Below are 21,488 nucleotides of genomic sequence, written 5' to 3'. Positions count from 1 at the left end.
ATCAGTGTGCATATTGTAAAGAAGAGGGTCATTACAAGAATAGTTGACCGGTTCTGTTACAACGCACGAATGGTGTTTCTGGTGTGAGAGGCAGAGGTGCTCAACAAGTGCCTAGAGGTAGAGGTCGCGGACAGAATGTACGTCCTTTGCCTCTGCAGAACTCGATGAATTGTTTTGCAGAATTCGTCTAGTAGGACAGCACAGTACTATGTGGATGATTACTATATTGAAGGTGATGAAGCAAATGGTAATGATTGTTAGGACAGCCATGGACAAAGAGAGGGAGTTGTTTCAGTTCCAGTAGATCAGAGTGGACCTTATGTTGAAGTGATTACATCAGGTGTGTCAGAACCTTTTCTGTTGGATACTGGTGCTACAAAGATTTCTATTATGCATTCTAAGCTCCCTGGCGCACCTTTGTCTGGCTTCGATAATGTTTCTGTAGGTTTTTCTGGCGCCCCCGTTACAAATCCGATTTCTGCTCGATTGTCTCTTTCTGTTGGTCCGCGTAAGATCGAAGCACCCCTTCTTTTGAGTACAGGTTGTAATGAGAATTTGCTGGGATTGGATTTGTTAAAGAGATTGTATGCAACATTGTATTGTTCTCCATCAGGAGTACATCTTACTTTAGGCAAGAGAGTAATCTCTCCGATGTACGTGTCGAAAGATTGTCTTCCACCTGAATTGTCTCTCTTACCACATTCATTGTGGGCTACTGGTCCGAATGATGTGGGTCTGTAGGACATTCCTCCACATGTTGTGACACTGAAGGCGAATGCTAAGTTACCGCGCATTCCACAATACCGTATCTCGAGTGATGATGAGCGTGCACTTTTAGCGATTATTTATGATCTGATCGAAAAGGGTGTCATTGAGGAAACGAGAGGTAATGTGTGCAATAGTCCTGTTTTGCCTGTTCTGAAGAGAACTGATCCTTCACAGCCTCCTGTATATAGGTTTGTCATCGATCTTCGCGAAGTGAACAAAATTGTCGTTCCACAATTTCCCGTTGTGCCCGACATTACAGCCTTGTTGACTCTGATTCCAGCTTCTGCCACATGGTTTTCAGTGATTGACTTGAAGAATGATTTCTTCAGCATCCCGATTGCCATGGAGAGTAGGGACATTTTTGGATTCTCTTAAGGAGGTCGCAGTTTTCGCTTTAAACGCGCTCCTCAAGGCTATTGCGAGAGTCCATCGATATATAGTCAAGCTTTGAAGACACAACTTGATTTGTTGAGTTTACCTGATGGTGCAGCCCTTATTCAATACGTAGATGATTTACTAGTCGCTGCTGATACTGAGGAGATTTGCAGGGAAGCCACTATGTTGGTACTACATCACTTGTCTGATTGTCATCACAAAGTTTCTCTTTCGAAGTTGCAATTTTGTCGACAAGAAGTAACCTACTTAGGTCACCTCTTATCGAAGGAGGGAAGGAAACTGGCCCCAGAAAGAATTCAAGCTATTGCGAAAATGTGTGCCTACGACACAGAGAGAAGTACGTGTGTTTTTGGGTATTACGTCGTATTGTAGAAAGTGGATTCCTAATTTCTCCTTGTTAGCGAAGCCTTTGATAGCCCTTACTGTTAAGGATACTCCAAATCCTATTCCTTGGACTGACTAATGTCAAACTAGTTTTTCAGAATTATGCAATGCGTTGTGTTCGGCTCCTGTGTTGGGTACTCCCGACTACAGTAAGCCTTTCACATTGTATGTTCACGAGAGAGAGGGATGTGCATTGTCAGTCTTGACTAAGCAGTTCGGCGATAAGCAACGTCCATGTGCGTACTTTTCGTCAACTTTAGATCCGGTAGCTAGAGCGTTGCCGAGTTGCTTGAGAGCTACGGCGGCAGCGGCTGTTTCAATTCGACAGTCTGCTGGTTTGGTTATGGATAACACGTTAGTTGTTATGGTTCCACATGCAGTGGATACCTTGTTGAACCGTACAAAGACACAGCATTTGAGTAGTGCTCGGTTGTCAGGTTATGAGCTGACGTTGTTAGCGAGTCATGTGCACATTAAACGATGCAACACGTTGAATCCAGCCACATTGTTGCCGATTTCAGTTGAGACAGATGATGATAATGAAGAACAGCATGACTGTTTTCTGAGAACTGAGGAAGAAACGAAAGGGAGAATAGACTTGAGGGATACTCCTCTTTCTGAATGTGATGGTACTTTATGGGTTGAAGGTTCGTGTTTTAAGTTGCCGAATGGTGATACGACTGCAGCATATGCTGTTACGACTTTGCATACGATTGTTGAAACTGCACGTATCCCACATAATTCAGCACAAGCAGCAGAATTGATCGCACTTACGAGAGCGTGTGTGTTGTCGAAAGGTATGAGAGTGACCATATATACTGACAGCCAATATGCTTTTGGCGTGGCTCATAGCTTTGGACGTTTGTGGCGTGAATGCAGATTTTTTTTACTTTGCATGGGACGAAGATCCAGCATGGACAGTTGGTGAATGAGCTTCTTGAGTCACTGACCTTACCGTTACAAGTTGCGATTGTGAAGTGCAGTGCACACAAAAAGGTTATGGTCGTGGAAATGCATTTGCTGATGAAATCGCAAAAGAAACAGCAAAAGATGTAATGAATCAAATGTATGTAGCAGGCCCTGCAAGATGGGTTGGTGATGTTGGAATGTGTGAAGATACGATTGAGAGTGTGAAATCCATTCAAGCTGAAGCTACAGAGAAAGAGTTGAATGAATGGAGAGAAAGTAAGGGTAGATTGGATTCGAATGGTTGTTGGATTGATTTGTCAGAGCATCAGAGATGGTTGTTACCAGATGCATATGTGCTTGCAGTGGTGACAATGGCTCATGGAATGGCACATATTAGTGTGAAAGGGATTTGTAAGTTGTTGGCTCCGGTTTGGCAGAATGCGGGAATTCCAAAATGTGCAGAGAACTTGGTGAAGAACTGTATGGTGTGTCTGAAATACAATCCGGGTAGGGGAACTCCAACTCCAGCTAGTCATTTTGCGCCTCCAACGTATCCGTTCGAGGTTTTGCAGCTAGATTTCATTCACATGGAAAGGTGCAACAATTTGAAATACGTACTCGTTGTTTGTGCCTTTTCGAGATGGGTAGAAGCGTACCCCCTAAAGGACAATACTGCCATATCCACAGCTAAAGCCCTTGTCAAGGAATTTTTCCCTAGGTTCGGAATGCCGAGAATGGTCTGGAGTGATAATGGAAGTGAGTTTGTGGGTCGAGTGATGAAGAAAGTGTGTGAGGGGCTAGGCATTCAACAGAAGTTCCACGCTGCAAATCACCCCCAATCAGCTGGTTTAGTAGAATGCTATAATGGCACATTGAAGTTGAAACTAGCAAAGATTCAAGCGAGTTCTGGTCTTAAATGGCCTGACGCTCTGCCTTTAGCACTCCTATCAATGAGAATGACTATTAGTGGGACTTAGTCCCTACGAGATTGTGTTTGGCCGTCCGGCCAATATATGGGGAGTGCCAAGGCCGAAGAAATATAGTGAACTTGAATATCCTGTACTGCTTGATTATCTGTACGAATTGACGGCTAAATTGCGTGTTTTACACCAACAGGTGCATGATACTCTGCCTCCGGTCTCTGAAGCTCCAGGACATCCTATCGATCCTGGATCGTGGGTACTGATCTGGAATTTCCAGTGGACAAAGAATGATCAGCCCCGTTGGACCGGACCTCACCTTGTTCTTCTCTCAACAAGATCAGCTGTTCGAGTAGAAGGCAAAAAGCACTGGATCCACGGTGTACACTGTAAGAGGGTCCCACTGCCTCTCCCGTACGACCGTAGGATCCAGGAGAATATCGCTGATTCTGAAACTGAGACTTTGCCTCGTTTTCTGCCTTTTAGCGATGCACGTGTAAAAGGAACAATTTCTGAACAAGAAAGTGACAACATCTTGCAAGAAGCTGTGCCACCGTCAAGTCGATTGAACACTACAGAGCCTGAACTCTTGTTTCAGGACCAGACAGTACACGGAAGAAGCAGTTCTAATCTGAGGCCGAGAACTATGGACAAATAAAAATTCTTTCCTTTTTATTTTTGAATGTGCAGCTCTCTCATCTGAGAAACTTGCTTATTTTTGTTTTTTTGAACTGCCATCTGGTTCAGCTGCTAGGGTCGCGGTTGCTTAAGTCTTTGGAGTGCAGCTGAAGACGTTAGGTCGACAGTTCTGGTTGGTCTAAGGGAGTTGCCCTGGACTGACAGAAGCATTCCTTAGCGGAAACACCCTACCGCCGCGGGCAGCTACTTAGAGAGGATGGAGTTTTTCAAGATGGAGAGACCTGCCAAACAGATGAACTTTAAAGCCAGAATGTGTACATTAATGACAAGAAAACGATTTTTAATATTATTACTATTATTATTTATTATAGGAGCTTATAGAGCGCCTGGTGACGTCTCTCGACGTGTCCCCGCGCTATGGAGAAGAGTGTTACTTGGATGGAGCAGAGCATCAGACAGTTTAAGTGGTGAAAAGATAAGTTTTTAGATGTTTCCTAAAGAATGTTTCACTTTTTTCCTGTCTGATATTCATAGGAAGGGTATTCCATTCCTTGGCTGCGAGAATGCGAAAGGATCTACCTCCAAGTCTGGCTTTTTTTGGGCGCATGATCTTAAGCAAACCTGTTCCCTTCGAGCGAAGGGATCTGGAAGGTTCATAGGGTGAGGCTAAGTCAGACAGATAGGAGGGAGCTCTGTGGTGAACAATTCTATGGCACCAGAGAAGGGCCTTGAATATTATTCTCTTTTTTATGGGCAACCAATGTAGAGCATCCAAGGAAGGTTTGGAAGGGGCTCTTCGCGGAAGTCGTAGCACAAGGCGTGCTGCTGAATTTTGTAGGACCTGTAACTTCCTGATGTTTTTTTCTGAGGTTCCCAAAAGAAGCACATTCCCATAGTCAATTCGAGATGTGATGAGGGCCTGCGTCATGGTACGCCTGGAACTCAGGGGAAGAAGATCCAGGGTGCGACGGAGTGTCTTCATCACTCCGAAGCATTTTCCAACTGTTTTTTTGACATGACTGTCAAATGAAAGTTTGGTGTCAATCCAGACGCCCAAGTTCTTGGCCTCCTGACTGGGGGTGGGTAATGATCCCAGACATGAGGGCCACCAATCCTTGGTCCAGTTGGTGTTGTTCCCACCTATGACGAGTACCTCTGTTTTTGTTCCGTTTAATTTGAGGCAATGCTCATTCATCCATGTAGCCACCTTGCACATACATGAGTTGAAGTTATCTGCCTCAGAGGAGGGGGATTGAGATAGGGAGATCAAGAGTTGAGTGTCGTCGGCGTAAGAGACAAGCTCTACGCCGAACGATTGGATCACCTCTGCCAAAGGGGACATATATAAATTGAACAGGGTGGGACTCAGGGCCGAGCCCTGAGGTACCCCCTGTTCTAAGATCAAACTTTCAGAGAGATAGATCCCTCTTTGGACCTGAAAGCTTCTGTTTGTTAAAAAAGCCTTCAGCCAGCATAGAGCCTTTTTAGTGACTCCCGCTCTGTTTAGACACTGTAGCAGTATGGAGTGAGCTACAGTGTCAAACGCGGCACTGAGGTCCAGCATGATCAAGGCCATAGTTTTGCCTTTATCAGCTCCCTCCCGCAGAGTTTCAATAGCTCTTAAAAGAGCCGTCTCTGTGGAGTAACCTGTTCTGAAACCCGATTGTGATGGGTGGAAGATATTTTGGGTTTCGAGATGGGTCATTAGTTGGGCGTTGACCACTTTCTCGGCCAACTTGGCAAGGTAGGGGAGTAGGGAAATTGGGCGAAGATTCTCCAGTATGTCCTGACTTAAATTTGTTTTTTTCTTTATGGGAAACACTATGGCTTGTTTCCAGTCAGCAGGAAGGGTGGCTGTGGAGAAAGATGTTTCCAACATAAGTCTAAAGTGTGGCTCCAGGACCGGGAGGCTAGCATTTAATACTTTCGGAGGTGCGGGGTCACGGGGTGATCCAGATTTAATCCCTTTACAAATTTTTTCCAAGATTTCAGTTGGAGGTACAGAGAAGGCACATAGGTGTATAGACGTGTTGATGTGATCTACATTCTCTGAGAAATCAATGCCAGATTTTATATTGCCAGAAAAATTAGCGTATATGTTGGTGATTTTGTCAGAAAAGTATTTTGCAATTTTATTGCAGGTATCCACTGAGTCTTTCTGAGAGGTAGGGTTGGACTCGACTGTGGAGATCTCTTTATAGATTTGAAATAGCTCTTTAGAGGAATTCTCCGCTTCCACAATACGTGTGTTATAATAGGAGGCTTTGGACGCTCGCACCAGTTTATAATAGTTTTTTTGAGCTGTTTTATATCCGATTTTTGTTTCTGGACAGAAATTTACACGCCAATCTCTTTCGAGTTTTTTGCATGCTGTTTTAGCAATCTGGAGCTCTTGACTGTACCAAGGGGCAGATTTTTTGGTTCTAGTAGCATTGGTAATAGTGCGGTTGGGGGCGGTCGTATCCAGTGCTTTAGCGATATTGTTTTGTAGCTGAGCATATACAGTCTCACTGTCATTTCCTTTTGGGAGGCCGGTGGCCTGGATTATGTGAGAGAAAGCATCTATGGAGAAATTTTTCCAGCTTCTACGCTTGAAGCGCTGAGAACTTTGGTTATATAACTCCGCCTTTTCTAGTTGAATAGCTATCGGCACTATGTGATGATCAGACCAGGGGATTGGCTGAGGATCTAAGGTCTCAATTCCCTTCCAATTTCCAAAAACAGGATCTAATAAATGTCCGTGTTGGTGTGTGGGGGCCGTGTTTTTTAACTCTAGTTCTAAGGTGCGTAACTCAGATCTGATTTCTGCCGCCTCTTTATTAAGTGAATCGTCAAAATGGACGTTTAGGTCACCAAGTACTAGGAGACGTGATTTTTTAATCGCCAGATGAGTAATGGCTTCAACCAAAGTAGGGGTGAAGTCATACAGTTGTCCAGGGGGCCGATACACCAGGATGCCTGAAAAGGAATGATTCGGGCCAGTGGTGATTGTAAAAGTGGCCGCCTCACTGTGATCAATCAAGATGGGGGAGAGGGTGCATTCTAATGGAATCTTAGTAGCTATCGCTATGCCTCCCCCTCTACCATCTTTCCTATCCAACCTGGTAAGGGTAAAACCGGGCGGAAGAGCCTGTACGACATCGGGCTCTGAATGTTCATCCAGCCATGTTTCAGTCAGAAACAGGATTTGAATATAGTCATCCTCGAGCAGATGAAATATTTCTAAGCTGTGTTTGCGAAGAGATCTGCAATTAAGCAGCGCAGCCTTAAGTGTATTGATGTTACTGGGCAATATTTGATTGGTGACAGGGGCAAAAGTGCAGGTGGGGCAGTTTACTAGAGACAGGGCGTGCATCGAGTGTTTGTTGCATGTCAGAGAGGTAGGACAGATATTAAGCAAGTCTTGTCTGCCATACCTTAAAATTGTAGATATGGATGAGCCAGGGGTTGTGGCCCCGCGCCCCGTCCGGCCGCGGACGGGCGCAGACGGGCTGGACTTTGGCTCGACTTCGGCACGCTTCCGGCGCGTCCGCTGCGCGGACGCTGTCCTAAGCACATTTATCCTAAAAGGGGGAGGGGTCGCTAGAGCGCTGAGTTCAGCTCCCAGAGCCCGGATGTTAAAGGCTCCTCCTCGCCCTCCGCATCAATCGTCCATGATTGGACGCGGCGGACCGGGGCGGGAGAGGGAGAGTTAGTGTGCAGGAAGTACAAACAAAGAATTCACCACACTGAGCGTTTTAAAAGTAAAGCCTGGTTGCTATTTAAAAACATTCGCCGTGATAACAGCGCGCACAGTGTCCCTCAAATGCTGCAATTAATAGCGCCGAGTGAAGGGGGCTGCCTCTGCATTTGTATGTTGCTTAGTGTAATGATGTTTTTAATAGGATATGTCTTATTCTCTTTTCAAGTGACCTTTGCATACACTACACAGTCTATACCTCCTCCTACTGTTTCTTCGCATTCTTTTCACCCTCTGCCTGAGCATGAGTCCACTAGAAGATTAGCGATTATCAATAACTTTCATCCAGCTTTTGCACCAACACCAATTAGTAGTGAATACAACTAATTGTTGGGTGTGTGGTCTTATGCCACATACAATAGATAAAGGTATCCCATACTTGGTCTTACCATTTAGCTACGGGCGTTTCAAACCATGTTCATATATGCCATTGAACCATATCCTCCGCTTTCCACAAGAAGTAATTCGAGCAACAAAGCATTGGTAGTAGGAATTGCAAGTATGAGCAGAACAATTGACTCGTATAGAACGATTCCTAGAGATGAGTTGCAAGCTTATGTTAGATGGAATGTAACAAAATATGGAGTTGCTTTGAGTGAGAACCAGCGAGCAAAGAGATCCTCCTCAATTTGGATCGTACCCCATCAGGGTCACCTATGTCTGCAAGGTAATGGCAAGAATCCCGGAGCTCAGTTAGGGAGAAGTATCTGCACGGAAACGTATGTTTTTGCGTCCCAGACTTCCCCTCCGTTTTTAGCAGCTGAGGGTACCTATTTCATCTGCCATGATAGAGCCTTTACATGGTTGCCCCCTGATTTCTTGGGCACATGTTTTGTTTCGTTCCTGTTGCCTCCCACCTACATGGCTACAGCAGATTACCACAGGACAAGGATAGTTAGAGGTGTCGTGAGTAAAGAAGACACTGTGGGTCAAGAATTTGGAGATTTTGTAAAAGGTTTTCTGCCGTTTTGGGGACCTATGGTTAACAGCAGGAACATAAGGCAATTGACAAGGGTGGTTGAATCCACTATAGTTGAAACTGCCGGTGCCCTTGGTAATTTGACGGCTGAGCTCCAGTCGGATCGCCTTATGACTCTTCAGAATAGGGTCGCATTAGATGTCATACTTGCAGACCGAGGTGGGGTATGTTAAGTGAACCAATCAAGTTGCTGTATTTTCATCCCCGACAACGCTCCGACAGTTTACCTGGCCATCTCCAAACTGCATAAGATCTCCGAATCTATCCACATGGATAGAGGAGAAGGGTCATTGATGGGGTGGTTCTGGGAACTGATATCCGCCTGGGGATGGAAGATTCTGATAGTCATTGGGATGATCTTAGCCATTCTTTTTCTGTTTTGTCTGTGTGTACAGTGTGCTCCTGCAATATGTGGCCTCTGTGCTACATCGTGTATAAGGAAACCTGTATCAAGTGACGAGCTAAGTAATAGGATGATGCTACAGCAGCATCTCAATGATTTTATGAATATAGACCTGGACTCAGATTAGCGTGAGTAGGTTATTGCCTATGTAAGGGCAAAAGGAGGGTCTGTAGTACTGAAGATTCTGGACCCGTGTTATAAATATCGTCGTATCATGACGATTTTGGTATCAATAGACCGGTAATGATTGAGCTACTATGCACAAGCATTTCAGTCATATTCGAGTGACAAAATCACCCTGAAATTGGCATTTCCGTCTTGAACCCTGGGGTTCCATTTTGTGAGCGGCAGCCATTTTGTGATTGCACTCACACAGGCTATATGATGAAGCCGAGATCGAGTCGGAAGGACACGTATACCTTCGCTGACTCCCCTGTGACCTGGGCGAGCTGAGTCCACTGCCTGAAGCCAAACCTGTTCGGCCAGTTCCTTTCCCAGTGGCCGAGTGAGATTAGCATCCAGGTGCACATGTCGTAAACCTTTTTGATAGATGAGAAAAACAAGGACCCCCTGGGTAGTAGTGAAAACAGACTTCTAGGGCAGGGTAAGTGAATTATGTGAACAAAATGTCCTAGGCCGTCTAACTAATAGGCAAACAATTGATCTAACCCAATAGCAAAAGGAACATTCAAGAGGTGAAATTATAAAACAAACATATTTTTAATAAACATGGTAAAAATCATATAGGGGCCTGAACAAAAATCAATTATATGATGAGGTCAGACAAATATCATAGTATATACATGCAATAATCAAAACATATACATTTAATACATAAAAATTTTAAAATAATCCTTGTTTATTAGACAGCTGTTACCTCTAGTTTAACCTATGAATTCCTGGACTACAAGTGCCAATACAGATTTGAACAAGTGATTGACACTATGCAACCAGCATTAGTTAAACAATTGTATTTGCAATTTAGGTATGGGACTCTCCCCCTAAACGCCCGCACAAACAAATGGGTAGGCGGAGCAGGCCACCTCTGTCCCGGGTGTTCAGAGGAGGAAGAAATCGTTATACATGTGGTATTCTTCTGTCCAGCATATAAGAGTCCCAGATCTAGGTGGGTGATCCAATTTTGCAAAAACCTGGGTATTAGGAACTACGGAGAAATCTTTAGAATTCTAAAATCAGATACTGACCCGGTTACTGTTGCTGTGATATCGAAATTTTTATTTGCTGTGTGGTCCAGGAGAAGGTCTCTTTAGTCCTGGGGTAACTGACCTGTAATATTTGTAGTCGATAGATCATTATTTAGGTCAATATGCTAATAAGGAGGGCGACATTTGCAGTGTTTAAACATCTGCCTAGAGAAACCTTTTAAAAATTGAGGGGAAATTGTCAATGGACTTCCAGATCACAAGTATAGCAATATATTATTTACTGGCATGGGTTTTGTACTCGTGATGTTTCTATTTTGACGCTTTTAAAACATTTCTTTTAATCGGATTTTAATGTGTATATTTTAATTTACATTTTTAAGACATATTTTTTGAATCCGTCCCATACTGTCGCTCTTAATGGTCTAATTCCCTAGGTGAAAAACTGTATTTTTATTGAGTATGTAGATCTCTGTATTTGTGAATTGGTCGGGGTCGTACTTCCTTACTGATTTTAAAAAAAAAATGTATGCACTTTAATGGCCTCTTTTGGCTGAATAAAGTTATTATGAATGAGTCAGCGAGCCACATGAAAGTGACATATATCCCCCTCAGAATCTTCAAAGCATTTGCACGAGGATGCTCATAAAGAAAAATATTCTTTACAGAAAATTATATATCGTGTATGCTCATTCTTTCACAATGTTGGTACACATTGAGGGATTATAGGCAAGTTCAATTGATGTTAGTATGTTAATGAACTCTCTCTCAATGTTCCTAAACCAGTTTACAGCATTCCATTCAGGGTATTAGTGGGTTTGATATAAGTACTTACTGTGCAAATTTGTTCAGGCTCTATAAAGTACTGGTAACCCTGGATGTTCAAAATAAGAAATAGTTTTGTTTGAATTGTGTTGTACTTCAATTGCTATTTTTCTATTTCCCAGGTGAAGAGTTTTATTGACACACAGAAAGCCCTGCTTGCTGAAATCCAGAATGGATGCAAACGCAACTTCATTTTGGCAAAAGAGAAAGAGGAAAATGAGCATAAAATGCAGCTCTCTGCCTCCATGCCTGAGATTACCATCACTGAGCCAGCAGCAGAAGAAATTATTGTGGAAGATATTAATGAAATCAGCATAACGGAGTCTACAGAGCAGGCAGAAGAAGTAGTCGAAGTTTTAGTATCGAACCACGAGGCTGCTGTGAACAGTGTCGGAGATGAAGTAAAGGAGTCAGAGGAGACTGCAGATTGGGAGTCCGATTCCGATACAGAGGATGAGGAGGAAGCTACCGTCAAGGTCACTGGTCAAAATCATGATCAAAATGTTGGCACTGTGAAAACTGTTGTTCACCCGTTAGGCTCCACATTAATTGAGAATGACACTTGCAGCACATGTGGAAGTTCTGCTCCACCAAGCAGCCAGAAAGATAGCCAGTCTGATTTCCAGGGCAAAAGTGAAGGGGACCCACCCAGGTCGCCAGAGCGTGTTGATTCGGAAAGTAATGAAAGAAGAATTTCTGTTTCTAGTCCAGGGCGGGGGCATAAAATCTTTGTTGTGACCAGAGTGGAGAGCCCTCCTGAAAAATCTGCTGAAAAGACCCATGATTTGATAGAGACCTCTGACTCTAACATGAACCCCTCAGGTCACACACACTGCCTTCCCCAGCTCTTGCCCCCCAAAACTCTGACACTGGATGCTCAGGCAAATGGGAGCTTTTTCAGTCCCAGGCCAGTCTTGAACCCTGATGGCACAAGGCTGCCAAGCACTAACCAGGGACTTGAGCCAGTTCAGATTTGCTCCACACATTGTGAGAGTCCAGTCTCTGATGCATCTCTACCTAACGGACTCAAGGCAGCATTTGTCCATGGCTTGCCTGACGTGTCTACCAACTGTGACATGAAACTAGGAAGCTGTTCTGTAGACCACGGTGAGTTTTCCAGATTACTTTCTTTGCATTTTCACTTGGTGGGTCTTGGTTTGGGAGCAATCTGAATTTAGAATGAAGAATGTTGAAATTTCAGGTTGATTTGGTTTCTATGCTTTCCACACACTGTTTATTTTTGACATTTATACAGCGTGTCTAGACCTCAGCAAACTGAGGAACTTTATAATGAAACATTCAAAAGTAACGGTCCATTGAAATGAGGGAGAAAGAACATCTTAATATGTACAAGTGTAACGAACAATAGGGGACCAAAATGAGAAAGAAATCAACAGTTTGTTGTGTAACATTATTGCCAGTACTGTTTGACAAGGTGGGCCTGTAGGTAGGTGGTGAAAGGTAGCGGGTTCTTGCTGCTAGTTTTCTGTGATGCGGTTGTGATATGTAAGAATGTGACTTGAACATGAATTAATCTGCAGCTGTGTGTATCTGTTTTGCATTGATTTGTGCTACCTACTGTAAGTTATAGTTTGTTTCTATATTTCCCACATGACTCTTTCGACATTGGAAGGTCTCAGGGGACAAACAGAATTAGGCCTATTTTCATAGTGGGCTAATAGAGCATCAGTTTAATCTAATCCCTGTATGCTCACTGATTATTATGTGTGATTTTACCGTCTCTTTGATGAATTGAATTTGTTCCATATAAAATGTTGCCATGATGGCCGATTTACAAAAGCAATATACCATTATATCTGCTAGACCCTTCTGGTTGTGGGGATATATAGGTTTTGTAGATTCTCCAAGGTGTCCAGAGCCAACAACAAATGACTGAACCGTACAATGGTTTTTCATGGTGGCTCACTTGTGGGGCTAGGCCTTGTGCCCACAACAGGGGATGGGTCAAAACGCAACATGGCCACGTCACATTTTTCAACTCCAGAACCTCTTTTTCCAATGTGTGTTGCTGTAGGTTTTGGTCCCTAGCTCAGCTGGCACCTAGGGCAACCTAGCAAACCTGTACACATAGGAAAATCCAGTGTGGGGGGTGTTGCGTAACTCTGAACCAGGTCTTTTTGCTCTGTATCCCCTGCAAACCTCAAACTTCTACAAAAAAATAAATTTGCCTCATCTTACTGTGATGAAAAGCTCTTTAATCTGCAGAGAGAAACACATTTCCTACCATCTACCATTTCCCCAAGTCTCCCGATAAAATGTTACCTCACTTGTGTGGATTGGTTTAGTGCTGCGACAGGAAACGACCCAAAACGCATCATGAATACATTGCATTTTTCCACTCAGAGCTGGCCCTTTTTAGGTTTCGCCTGCGCTATACTTGTGGAATTTATTGTATTAAATATATCTGAAAAGGGGCTTACATCCTGCCTTCTCTTCGTCTTCCCTTCGTATTGGTTCGTTTGCTTGTCCTTTTTTAGGTCTCGCCTTCGTAGCGCGCATGCGCTGCAAAGGCAAGAAGACCTTTTCAGATCGCTTTGGCTTTTCAGCCAAGCACGTGCACGCATTCCATTGCCTTCAATGGCAACGCATGAACGTCAGAATATTCACTTGCGGGAGCGTGCGCCGCCATCTGGCAGCAATTATCGCTCCCGCAAGTGAATCGCGCCCGCCCCCCTCTTCTTCCCCCCCCCACCCCCCCCACCCCCCCTCCCCCTCCCCCAACGCAGGAGGCGCTCATGTTTGTGCTTGTTATATTTTGGTAGAAAAGAAATACAGTTCAAACCAATTCAAATCCATGGCATGTGAGGATATATTGGTGCTGTAACAATGATTTGTGAGTCTCGAATCAGGGTCTCTAAATGTCAAATGAGTCTCTGAATAGGTACATGCGCCTCGGAAGCCAACAGGGCAAAGCATGTCCCACGAATATTAATACACATTTTGAATGGAGCGGTTCACCGCCATTTTATTTTTCTTCTTTTACTTTCGTGCACACCAGAATGCTCCGTGACCCGCAAAGAATTGGCGCCGTGGGGGCGCGCAGTGCCGCTTCTCGCGAGCGCACATAAGTGGCACGAGCTGCTTGTTCGCTCTTTGCCGCCAGGGAAATGTTTCTGATGTTGCGGATCGTGTGCACGCGGTGTAGCCCTCGGTACACACAGCCTTTGTAATTTCGGAGAGAATTTTCCTGTGTAGCTGGAGCTGGGGTTTCTGCCACAGGAACTGCAGACATCAGGAAGGGCTTTGTCAGGCTGCAATGAAGTAATGCCCGCTGCAGAAAGCGAGCGCTATTCAGGTTCAGGGAAGGAAGGAGCTTGGGGGAGAATTTTTTGTAAACCAAATGATATGCATGGACTTCTGCTAAACCAATTACTGCGCGGGGAATAGATTATTTCACGGTTGTACGGTATTATTATCTTCCATACTTAAGACACGTTTGGATTGTCATTCTAAGGGCTGGTTTGGTACTTGCAATAGGTCACGCACTGCAGGAGGCAAGGCAGAGTGTTGGTGAATGAGAGCTCATGTGAAGGCTGCAATAAATGAAAGGGTATTAGTGGCGAACTGGTGCAAGGCTGATCTAACAAGGAAAGGACATAAAAGCAGTGCGAAGGTCAAGGTGATGATTTTTGCGAAGGCTGATTGGACAAACCGGTGCAGAGATCACCCAATCAGAGGCTGATTTAAAAAGAGCAAAGTGGGGCTCTGTAGTATGTTTATTAGTTTTTAAAGTAGTGCAAGGAGTGAGCACTGAAATGCGCATTTGTGAAGGGAGTTTGGTACCAGCGTTCCAGCTGTAACAGGGTAGGTCTCATGCAGTGCTCCCACAATAATAGAGTGGGTCACGTGCATTTTTTAGGGTTGCCAGTGAAAAGCAGAGGTTGCCCGAGTGAACAGTGTCTCTCAATTGTCCACTAATTGGAAGAAAGTGCTCAAATTCAACAGCAAACCGCAGAGACCCCATGTCTTCAGTGTATGGTGCCACTTGTTAGGAATCAGCCCCAGCATCTTTAAGCCCAATTTGACTTTAAAAACAACTTTCCAACGTAGGCAACTGGGTCCTGTATTAGGGTCCTAGCAATACAGCTGACTATATCATGGGAACTTAGAGACAGCTTATGCATCATGACATCAGGGACTTGGCAGCAGCATTCATAAGCAAGCATTTGCAAAGCTATTAGTTTTACCAATGCTTTTTAGCCATGCTGTGCAGCATGGCTAAAGAATAAAAAAACAAGCATTGGCATAGCCAATAGGTATCGCTTTTAGGACCTTATAAGTATTTAGTTATGCAGCACAATATCCTTGGTGCAATAACATAAACTATTAAATGGCTAAAAACGTAAAAGGTCCCAAAGGCGAGACCTATTGGCAATGCCAATGCTTGTTTTTTTTCCCTCTCCTTTTTAGGTTTCGCCTAAGTGAAAGCTGCGCACGCAGCTTTTCACGAAGGTGAAAACCTAATGAGAATAATATGTGCTTGGGAATCTGCCCCTCTTTTCTATTGGCTAGCTCCATAAATGGAGGCTAGCCATTGGAACAGAGATCTGTCCGTCATGGCCGGACCAGATTTGTGGGCGTTCCCGCGATTTCTTCCCTCTGCATCGTCATCGCGGCCGTGGGCGGGGTTTATTTTTTTGGGGCGTCCAGGTTTGTTTAGGTCATTCCGCGGCCGACCGCTGCCGGAGGAAGTCCAGGTGAGTGCCTTTCTTGCCGTTCCCGCCCCCCTCCCGCTGTCCGTGTGCCTGCCCGCCCCCTCCCGCTGTCCGTGTGCCTGCCCGCCCCCTCCCGCTGTCAGTGTGCCTGCCCCCCTCTTGCTGTCCCTGTACCTGCCCGCCCCCTCCCGCTGTCCGTGTGCCTGCCAGCCCCCCTCCCTCTGTCCGTGTGCCTGCCAGCCCCCCTCCCTCTGTCCGTGTGCCTGCCCGCCCCCCTCCCGCTGTCCGTGTGCCTGCCTGCCCCCCTCCCGCTGTCCGTGTGCCTGCCCGCCCCCCTCCCGCTGTCCGTGTGCCTGCCCGCCCCCCTCTTGCTGTCCCTGTACCTGCCCGCCCCCTCCCGCTGTCCGTGTGCCTGCCCGCCCCCCTCCCGCTGTCCGTGTGCCTGCCCGCCCCCCTCCCGCTGTCCCTGTACCTGCCCGCCCCCTCCCGCTGTCAGTGTGCCTGCCTTCCCCCTCCCGCTGTCAGTGTGCCTGGCCGCCCCCCTCCCGCTGTCAGTGTGCCTGCCCGCCCCCCTCCCGCTGTCAGTGTGCCTGCCCGCCCCCCTCCCGCTGTCCGTGTGCCTGCCCGCCCCCCTCCCGCTGTCCGTGTGCCTGCCCGCCCCCCTCCCGCTGTCCGTGTGCCTGCCCGCCCCCCTCCCGCTGTCCGTGTGCCTGCCCGCCCCCCTCCCGCTGTCCGTGTGCCTGCCCGCCCCCTCCCGCTGTCCGCCCCCTCCCGCTGTCCGTGTGCCTGCCCGCCCCCCTCCCGCTGTCCGCCCCCTCCCGCTGTCCGTGTGCCTGCCCGCCCCCCTCCCGCTGTCCGTGTGCCTGCCCGCCCCCCTCCTGCTGTCCGTGTACCTGCCCGCCCCCCTCCCGCTGTCCGTGTACCTGCCCGCCCCCCTCCCGCTGTCCGTGTGCCTGCCCGCCCCCTCCCGCTGTCCGTGTGCCTGCCCGCCCCCCTCCCGCTGTCCGTGTGCCTGCCCGCCCCCCTCCCGCTGTCCGTGTGCCTGCCCGCCCCCCTCCCGCTGTCCGTGTGCCTGCCCGCCCCCCTCCCGCTGTCCGTCTGCCTGCCCGCCCCCCTCCCGCTGTCCGTGTGCCTGCCCGCCCCCCTCCCGCTGTCCGTGTGCCTGCCCGCCCCCTCCCGCTGTCCGTGTGCCTGCCCGCCCCCTCCCGCTGTCCGTGTGCCTGCCCGCCCCCCTCCCGCTGTCAGTGTGCCTGCCCGCCCTTCCTGCATCTTAAATAAACCTACCTTACCTTACATCAGAGTGCCGTCTTCTCTGCATGCTTAGCTTTTAATTTATCAGTAAGGCTCCTACGTCCGGGACGCACGAGCATGGCTCTGTGTGTGAGCCTTTATCTTGTTTCTTATTCCTATGCCCAGCATCTCCCTTGCATGTTGTTCCCTCTCCTCTCTCTCTTGCCACAGATTGCCTCTTTCTACTGTCAGTCTCTAAGTTATAACTCCTCGTAAAATCTTCAGATGTCTCTTTCTATCATGCCTTTCTCTTCTGAATGCATTTTAGGGTCAAATTAGGTTTATCTGGTACCTAATATCGGTCTAGCGCTACATCTTTTCTGCTGATATAATAGTTCTCAACATACCACTCACTAGTAAGGGTTAATATAGAGAAGGAAATGAAGAGTACTCGACCTGGCCAATTAATTTGGAAATTATAATTTTCTCGGCCGTTGATTGGACAGGCTGTGCGCTGTTGTAGCTTCTCAAGGCCACCTGGCGATTTATGTGTATGCCGCTGCATTTTTTTTTCTACCAATGAAGTTCAGGATAAAAACTGCAACATGCACGTAAAGGTCAGTAATAACATTTCAAGAATATTAACAATACGAAAAACTCATAAAATGCCATCTGTACGTTATTTGAAAAGAAATTGTAAGGAATAGCCAGTGAACATACATAGCATTTGAAGAGAGCATACAGACATCATACGTACCGCATCCACATGTATTGAACCAAGAAAATACATATTCGGTTGGAAGATAAAAGAACTTTTAAAAGGCTTGAAACAAACATGCTAGTAGCATACAAAAGTGCTACTACTTGAGAGGGTGTGCGTAAAGGTGCGGGCTTAGCGAGTCAAAGATGGCTGAACTGAGTGCCCTCTCTCTTCTTTATGCAAGTGCAAACATTTTATGATATGCATTTCCGTTCTTGAACCTATTCTTTGGAGACCGGCGCCATAGCTCAGCGGATTAACGTACTGTAGGTTATGATGAGCCCACTCATACCTTTTATTTTTCTGAGGTTGGCGATATGTATTCTGTTATTTAATCGTGCTGGGCCTGTGGGAGTATGACTACGCACGTGCATACTGACTATTACTGCGCAGCAAACAAACATGAAACTGGTTTCAAAGACTTTTTTGTCAACTGTTTATCATTTTCGTAAAGCAGGTCTTGTGGTACCTGTAACAGATGCTGCTGTGAACAGAAAATTTTAGCTGCAAAGATTGTGTTTTAATTTAATGCAGTCCTATACTTCGTGCCTCCGATATTGTGATTTCTCAGTAATGTTTCAGACACTCCCTTGACACCATCCTCTCTTGCTCGGATGTGCACCACTGATGTAGGTTTGTACTGTTATAACGATCCCTGATTTGCTAGGCGTTTTTTTCTTTTCAAAATCTACACTGTGCAGCTGCATAGTACATACAAAGTCACTTTTGTCTGATTCCATGGACCAGTTCTGGTTTAACTTCAGATTGCAGTCTGAAACTTGCAGTTCACATTTTAGGCCTGCAAATCCTGGCCTGCAAAGTGCTCGTGGTTAAAATGCCATAACAGGCTGAAGGTGTTGCACGTGACACTGGACCATTCTGCGGTGCCTGTACCATGATCGCACGAATTTTGTTGCTGACCTTTTTAATTTGCACCTCATATTGTCTCCAGTGTTTGTGCTGTTCCTTATTATACAAACGCCCCTGGTCTTAGTTGTATTTGGAGCATAGTTGGCTCCGTCATAGTTGGAACCTGGTTATCGGCAGGTTCACTGGATGGTGATAGCTTTAAAGATGTCTGGGGTTTGTCCGTTACAGGGGTTATGCGATTCATGTTTTTGTGTCCTTTTTCAACATTTCATTAGCTGTAGGAAAAGTGCCCATCCAGTAATGTACAGTTAAGAAGGACCTTCTTATGCTGAGTACACTATGCCATTGGGAAAAGAAAAGCTTGACAGAAGACATTTGCTTTTGTACAAGTCTTCATTTTCTCTTTACCTTTTGAAAAAAAAGGCCAGTCCTGTATTCTCACAACCGGAAGCCAATGGTGTTTTTCTCTAAACATCCATTTTTGCTCACCAGAAGAGATCATTACTAATATACACGCTTTGCATATTGCCCACTACTTAGGGCTCCCATTAAATCCTTCCGCACCCTTGGGCTTTTCTGAGGGAGGTAGCAGCTACTGGACGGTTAGTCTCCATTTTCATCCCCCGTTACTAAGCAACTGCCCATAAATGACTCCAAAAGAAAATGATAAAAGGAGAGGTTACCACAGAGAAAAAGCTGCACAATGATTTATGAAAATACGGAACAGCTAATGGATTATCATTAAGTGCAGCGTCTAATGCTTACAAGTAGCCCTTTGCCTTTTTTCGAAAGTCTGGGTCATTTGAAAAAAGTTAATTTGGCTGATCTCCCGCACAGGAGACTAGGAGCAATGATTTACCTAAACTGTAGTTCAGTTCTTCCCAGCTTTATTGTAGGTTAGATAAAAACCTACTCGCAAATATAACATTGATTTTCACACAAAAATAAGCATATACAATATTAGCATTAAATCACAAATCTTAACGGGCCTGAACACATAAGTTAATACCACATACATAGCATTAGACACTGTATGGGATAAACCCTACTAACAGTTGTAACAAGCAGAGCATGTATATTTTTTTCTAGCTAAAAATTCACGTTGCTGGTTGCTGTTAGTCGAGTCGTAAAACCTCACAACTGAGTGAATTTTGCTTTTCTCGAGATGATTCCCAAGTCACTCCCAAACTATTAACGTGGTCATCTGCACACTTCCCCAGCCATGGGCCTGCTGTCCCATGCCTCCATCTAGAATGTTAGTCTAGTAGTCACTCTGCTTAATTGCCTCATTTTTTTTTTTTTTAAATATATTTTTATTGCAGGAATCAGTAAAACAATACAGTAGCGACCAGTGTCGTATGATAAACAACTTATACAAGGTATAGCCCACCGACCCCCTTCCATAGCGTTGCTATACAGCCAATCAGCCCATATCCCTGGGGTTGGGCGGCAAATGCAGCTGGGGTCAGTAGGATGCTGGAGCTGGTCCGGATAACACACTGTCCGTCATCTGCTTTTCTAAACAAACCCAAAACCTCAAAAAGAAACCCCCCCGCAAAATTCCCAATTACTGTGAAACTCCCCCCTCCCCCCCTCCCCCACCATCAGCGCCAGGGAGCTCATCAACATAGAATCCGCTGCTTGACCCACGGGGAAGGTAATAGTGCTGTCAATGCTAATGTTCAACGGGACTCGGGTCGAGTTGCTTCTTCACTTTCGGAGTCGCTGGGGGTACAATAATCTCTGAGGGCCTGCACCAGCGTTTCCCATTCTAACGCGGCCTCCTGCGCCTTCTCATTGCCCTGCCTCCAAGCCAACTGATATCGCAGCGCGCTCTCACCCGCCGCCCATTTCAAAAGCTCACTGTGCCATCTGCTGCCTGTAGGACCAGCTCGTGCCTTCCAGTTCCTGGTCACCTCTCGCTTAGCAAGTAGGAGCCCCAGGTCGATAAATTTACTGGTGATTTTATTCCGGGGGGTATGGGGGAACCAGTGCAAGAGCCCTACCGCCACATCGAATGATAAGTGCCTCCCCGTCACCTCTTCCAAAGTCGTCGCCACCTCCTGCCAGTAGGACGTCAGTCCTGGACAGGCCCATAGCATGTGTAGGAGGTCCGCCTCCTGAGCCGGGCACCTAGGGCATTCCGCCGAAGCCGTGGCAAAATAACGCCTGATCTTTACCGGGGTCAGGTACGCTCTATGGAGAACATAATAGTGGACCAGTTGGAAACGGGCGCTACGTGTACCCTTCCAGGCACGCCTCACCAGCTGGGACCAGGTCGTCTCCGGGATCTCCCTACCAATGTCCTCTTCCCAGCGGGACTTCAGTGTGGCGAGAGGAACCAACCCCTCGGCAATCAACCTGCCGTAGAGGCAAGTGACCGCCTTCACCGTGCCCGCCGACATCATTACGTACTGGCACACCTGAGACAATTGAGGTTCCTCTAGCCCGTTTTGCCAGTGCGCCTGGATCGCTCGCACAATGGCCGAGTGCAGCAGAAAGTCGCCCCGGGGATCCCAAAGCGGTCAATGAGATCCTGAAAGGACAGGAACGCACCGTCCTCGTACAGGTCCCCGACGAGCTGTAAACCGGAATCCTCCCAGTCCGCCAGTCGTGACCAATCTCCTCCGTGGGGGAGGGCCGTCAGCATCCCCAATGGTATTTCAGGCGCATATGGCGTCCGTAGGCGACCTCTGTTATGAGCCCGATTCCAACAGAGTCGGATAGTCCGCTCCTCCATCGACAGGTCCCGTAGGACTAAGCGCTGTCGCAGCGCGATAAAGGAGAGGACGTGCCTGGCCATGCCCGTCCCTCTACCGTCCTCCGG

General features: G+C 46.5%; 1 protein-coding gene across 1 annotated transcript in view; it reads left to right on the top strand.

Annotated features, from left to right (window-relative positions):
* The window catches only part of PPP1R37 (protein phosphatase 1 regulatory subunit 37), a 682,383-nt gene that overhangs the window by 567,542 nt on the left and 93,353 nt on the right, over positions 1 to 21,488 (top strand). Inside the window, exon 11 of the mRNA XM_086938453.1 lies at positions 11,248 to 12,232. Coding sequence (XP_086794579.1) covers positions 11,248 to 12,232 — 985 coding nt within the window. The remainder of the gene's footprint in view (positions 1 to 11,247; positions 12,233 to 21,488) is intronic.

The sequence above is a fragment of the Lissotriton vulgaris genome, chromosome 9 (genome assembly GCF_964263255.1).
Source record: "Lissotriton vulgaris chromosome 9, aLisVul1.2, whole genome shotgun sequence".
In the NCBI taxonomy this organism is placed as follows: Eukaryota; Metazoa; Chordata; class Amphibia; order Caudata; family Salamandridae; genus Lissotriton; species Lissotriton vulgaris.
The sequence above is the reverse complement of the archived record's forward strand: the minus strand, read 5'-3'. Positions and strand labels throughout refer to the sequence as shown.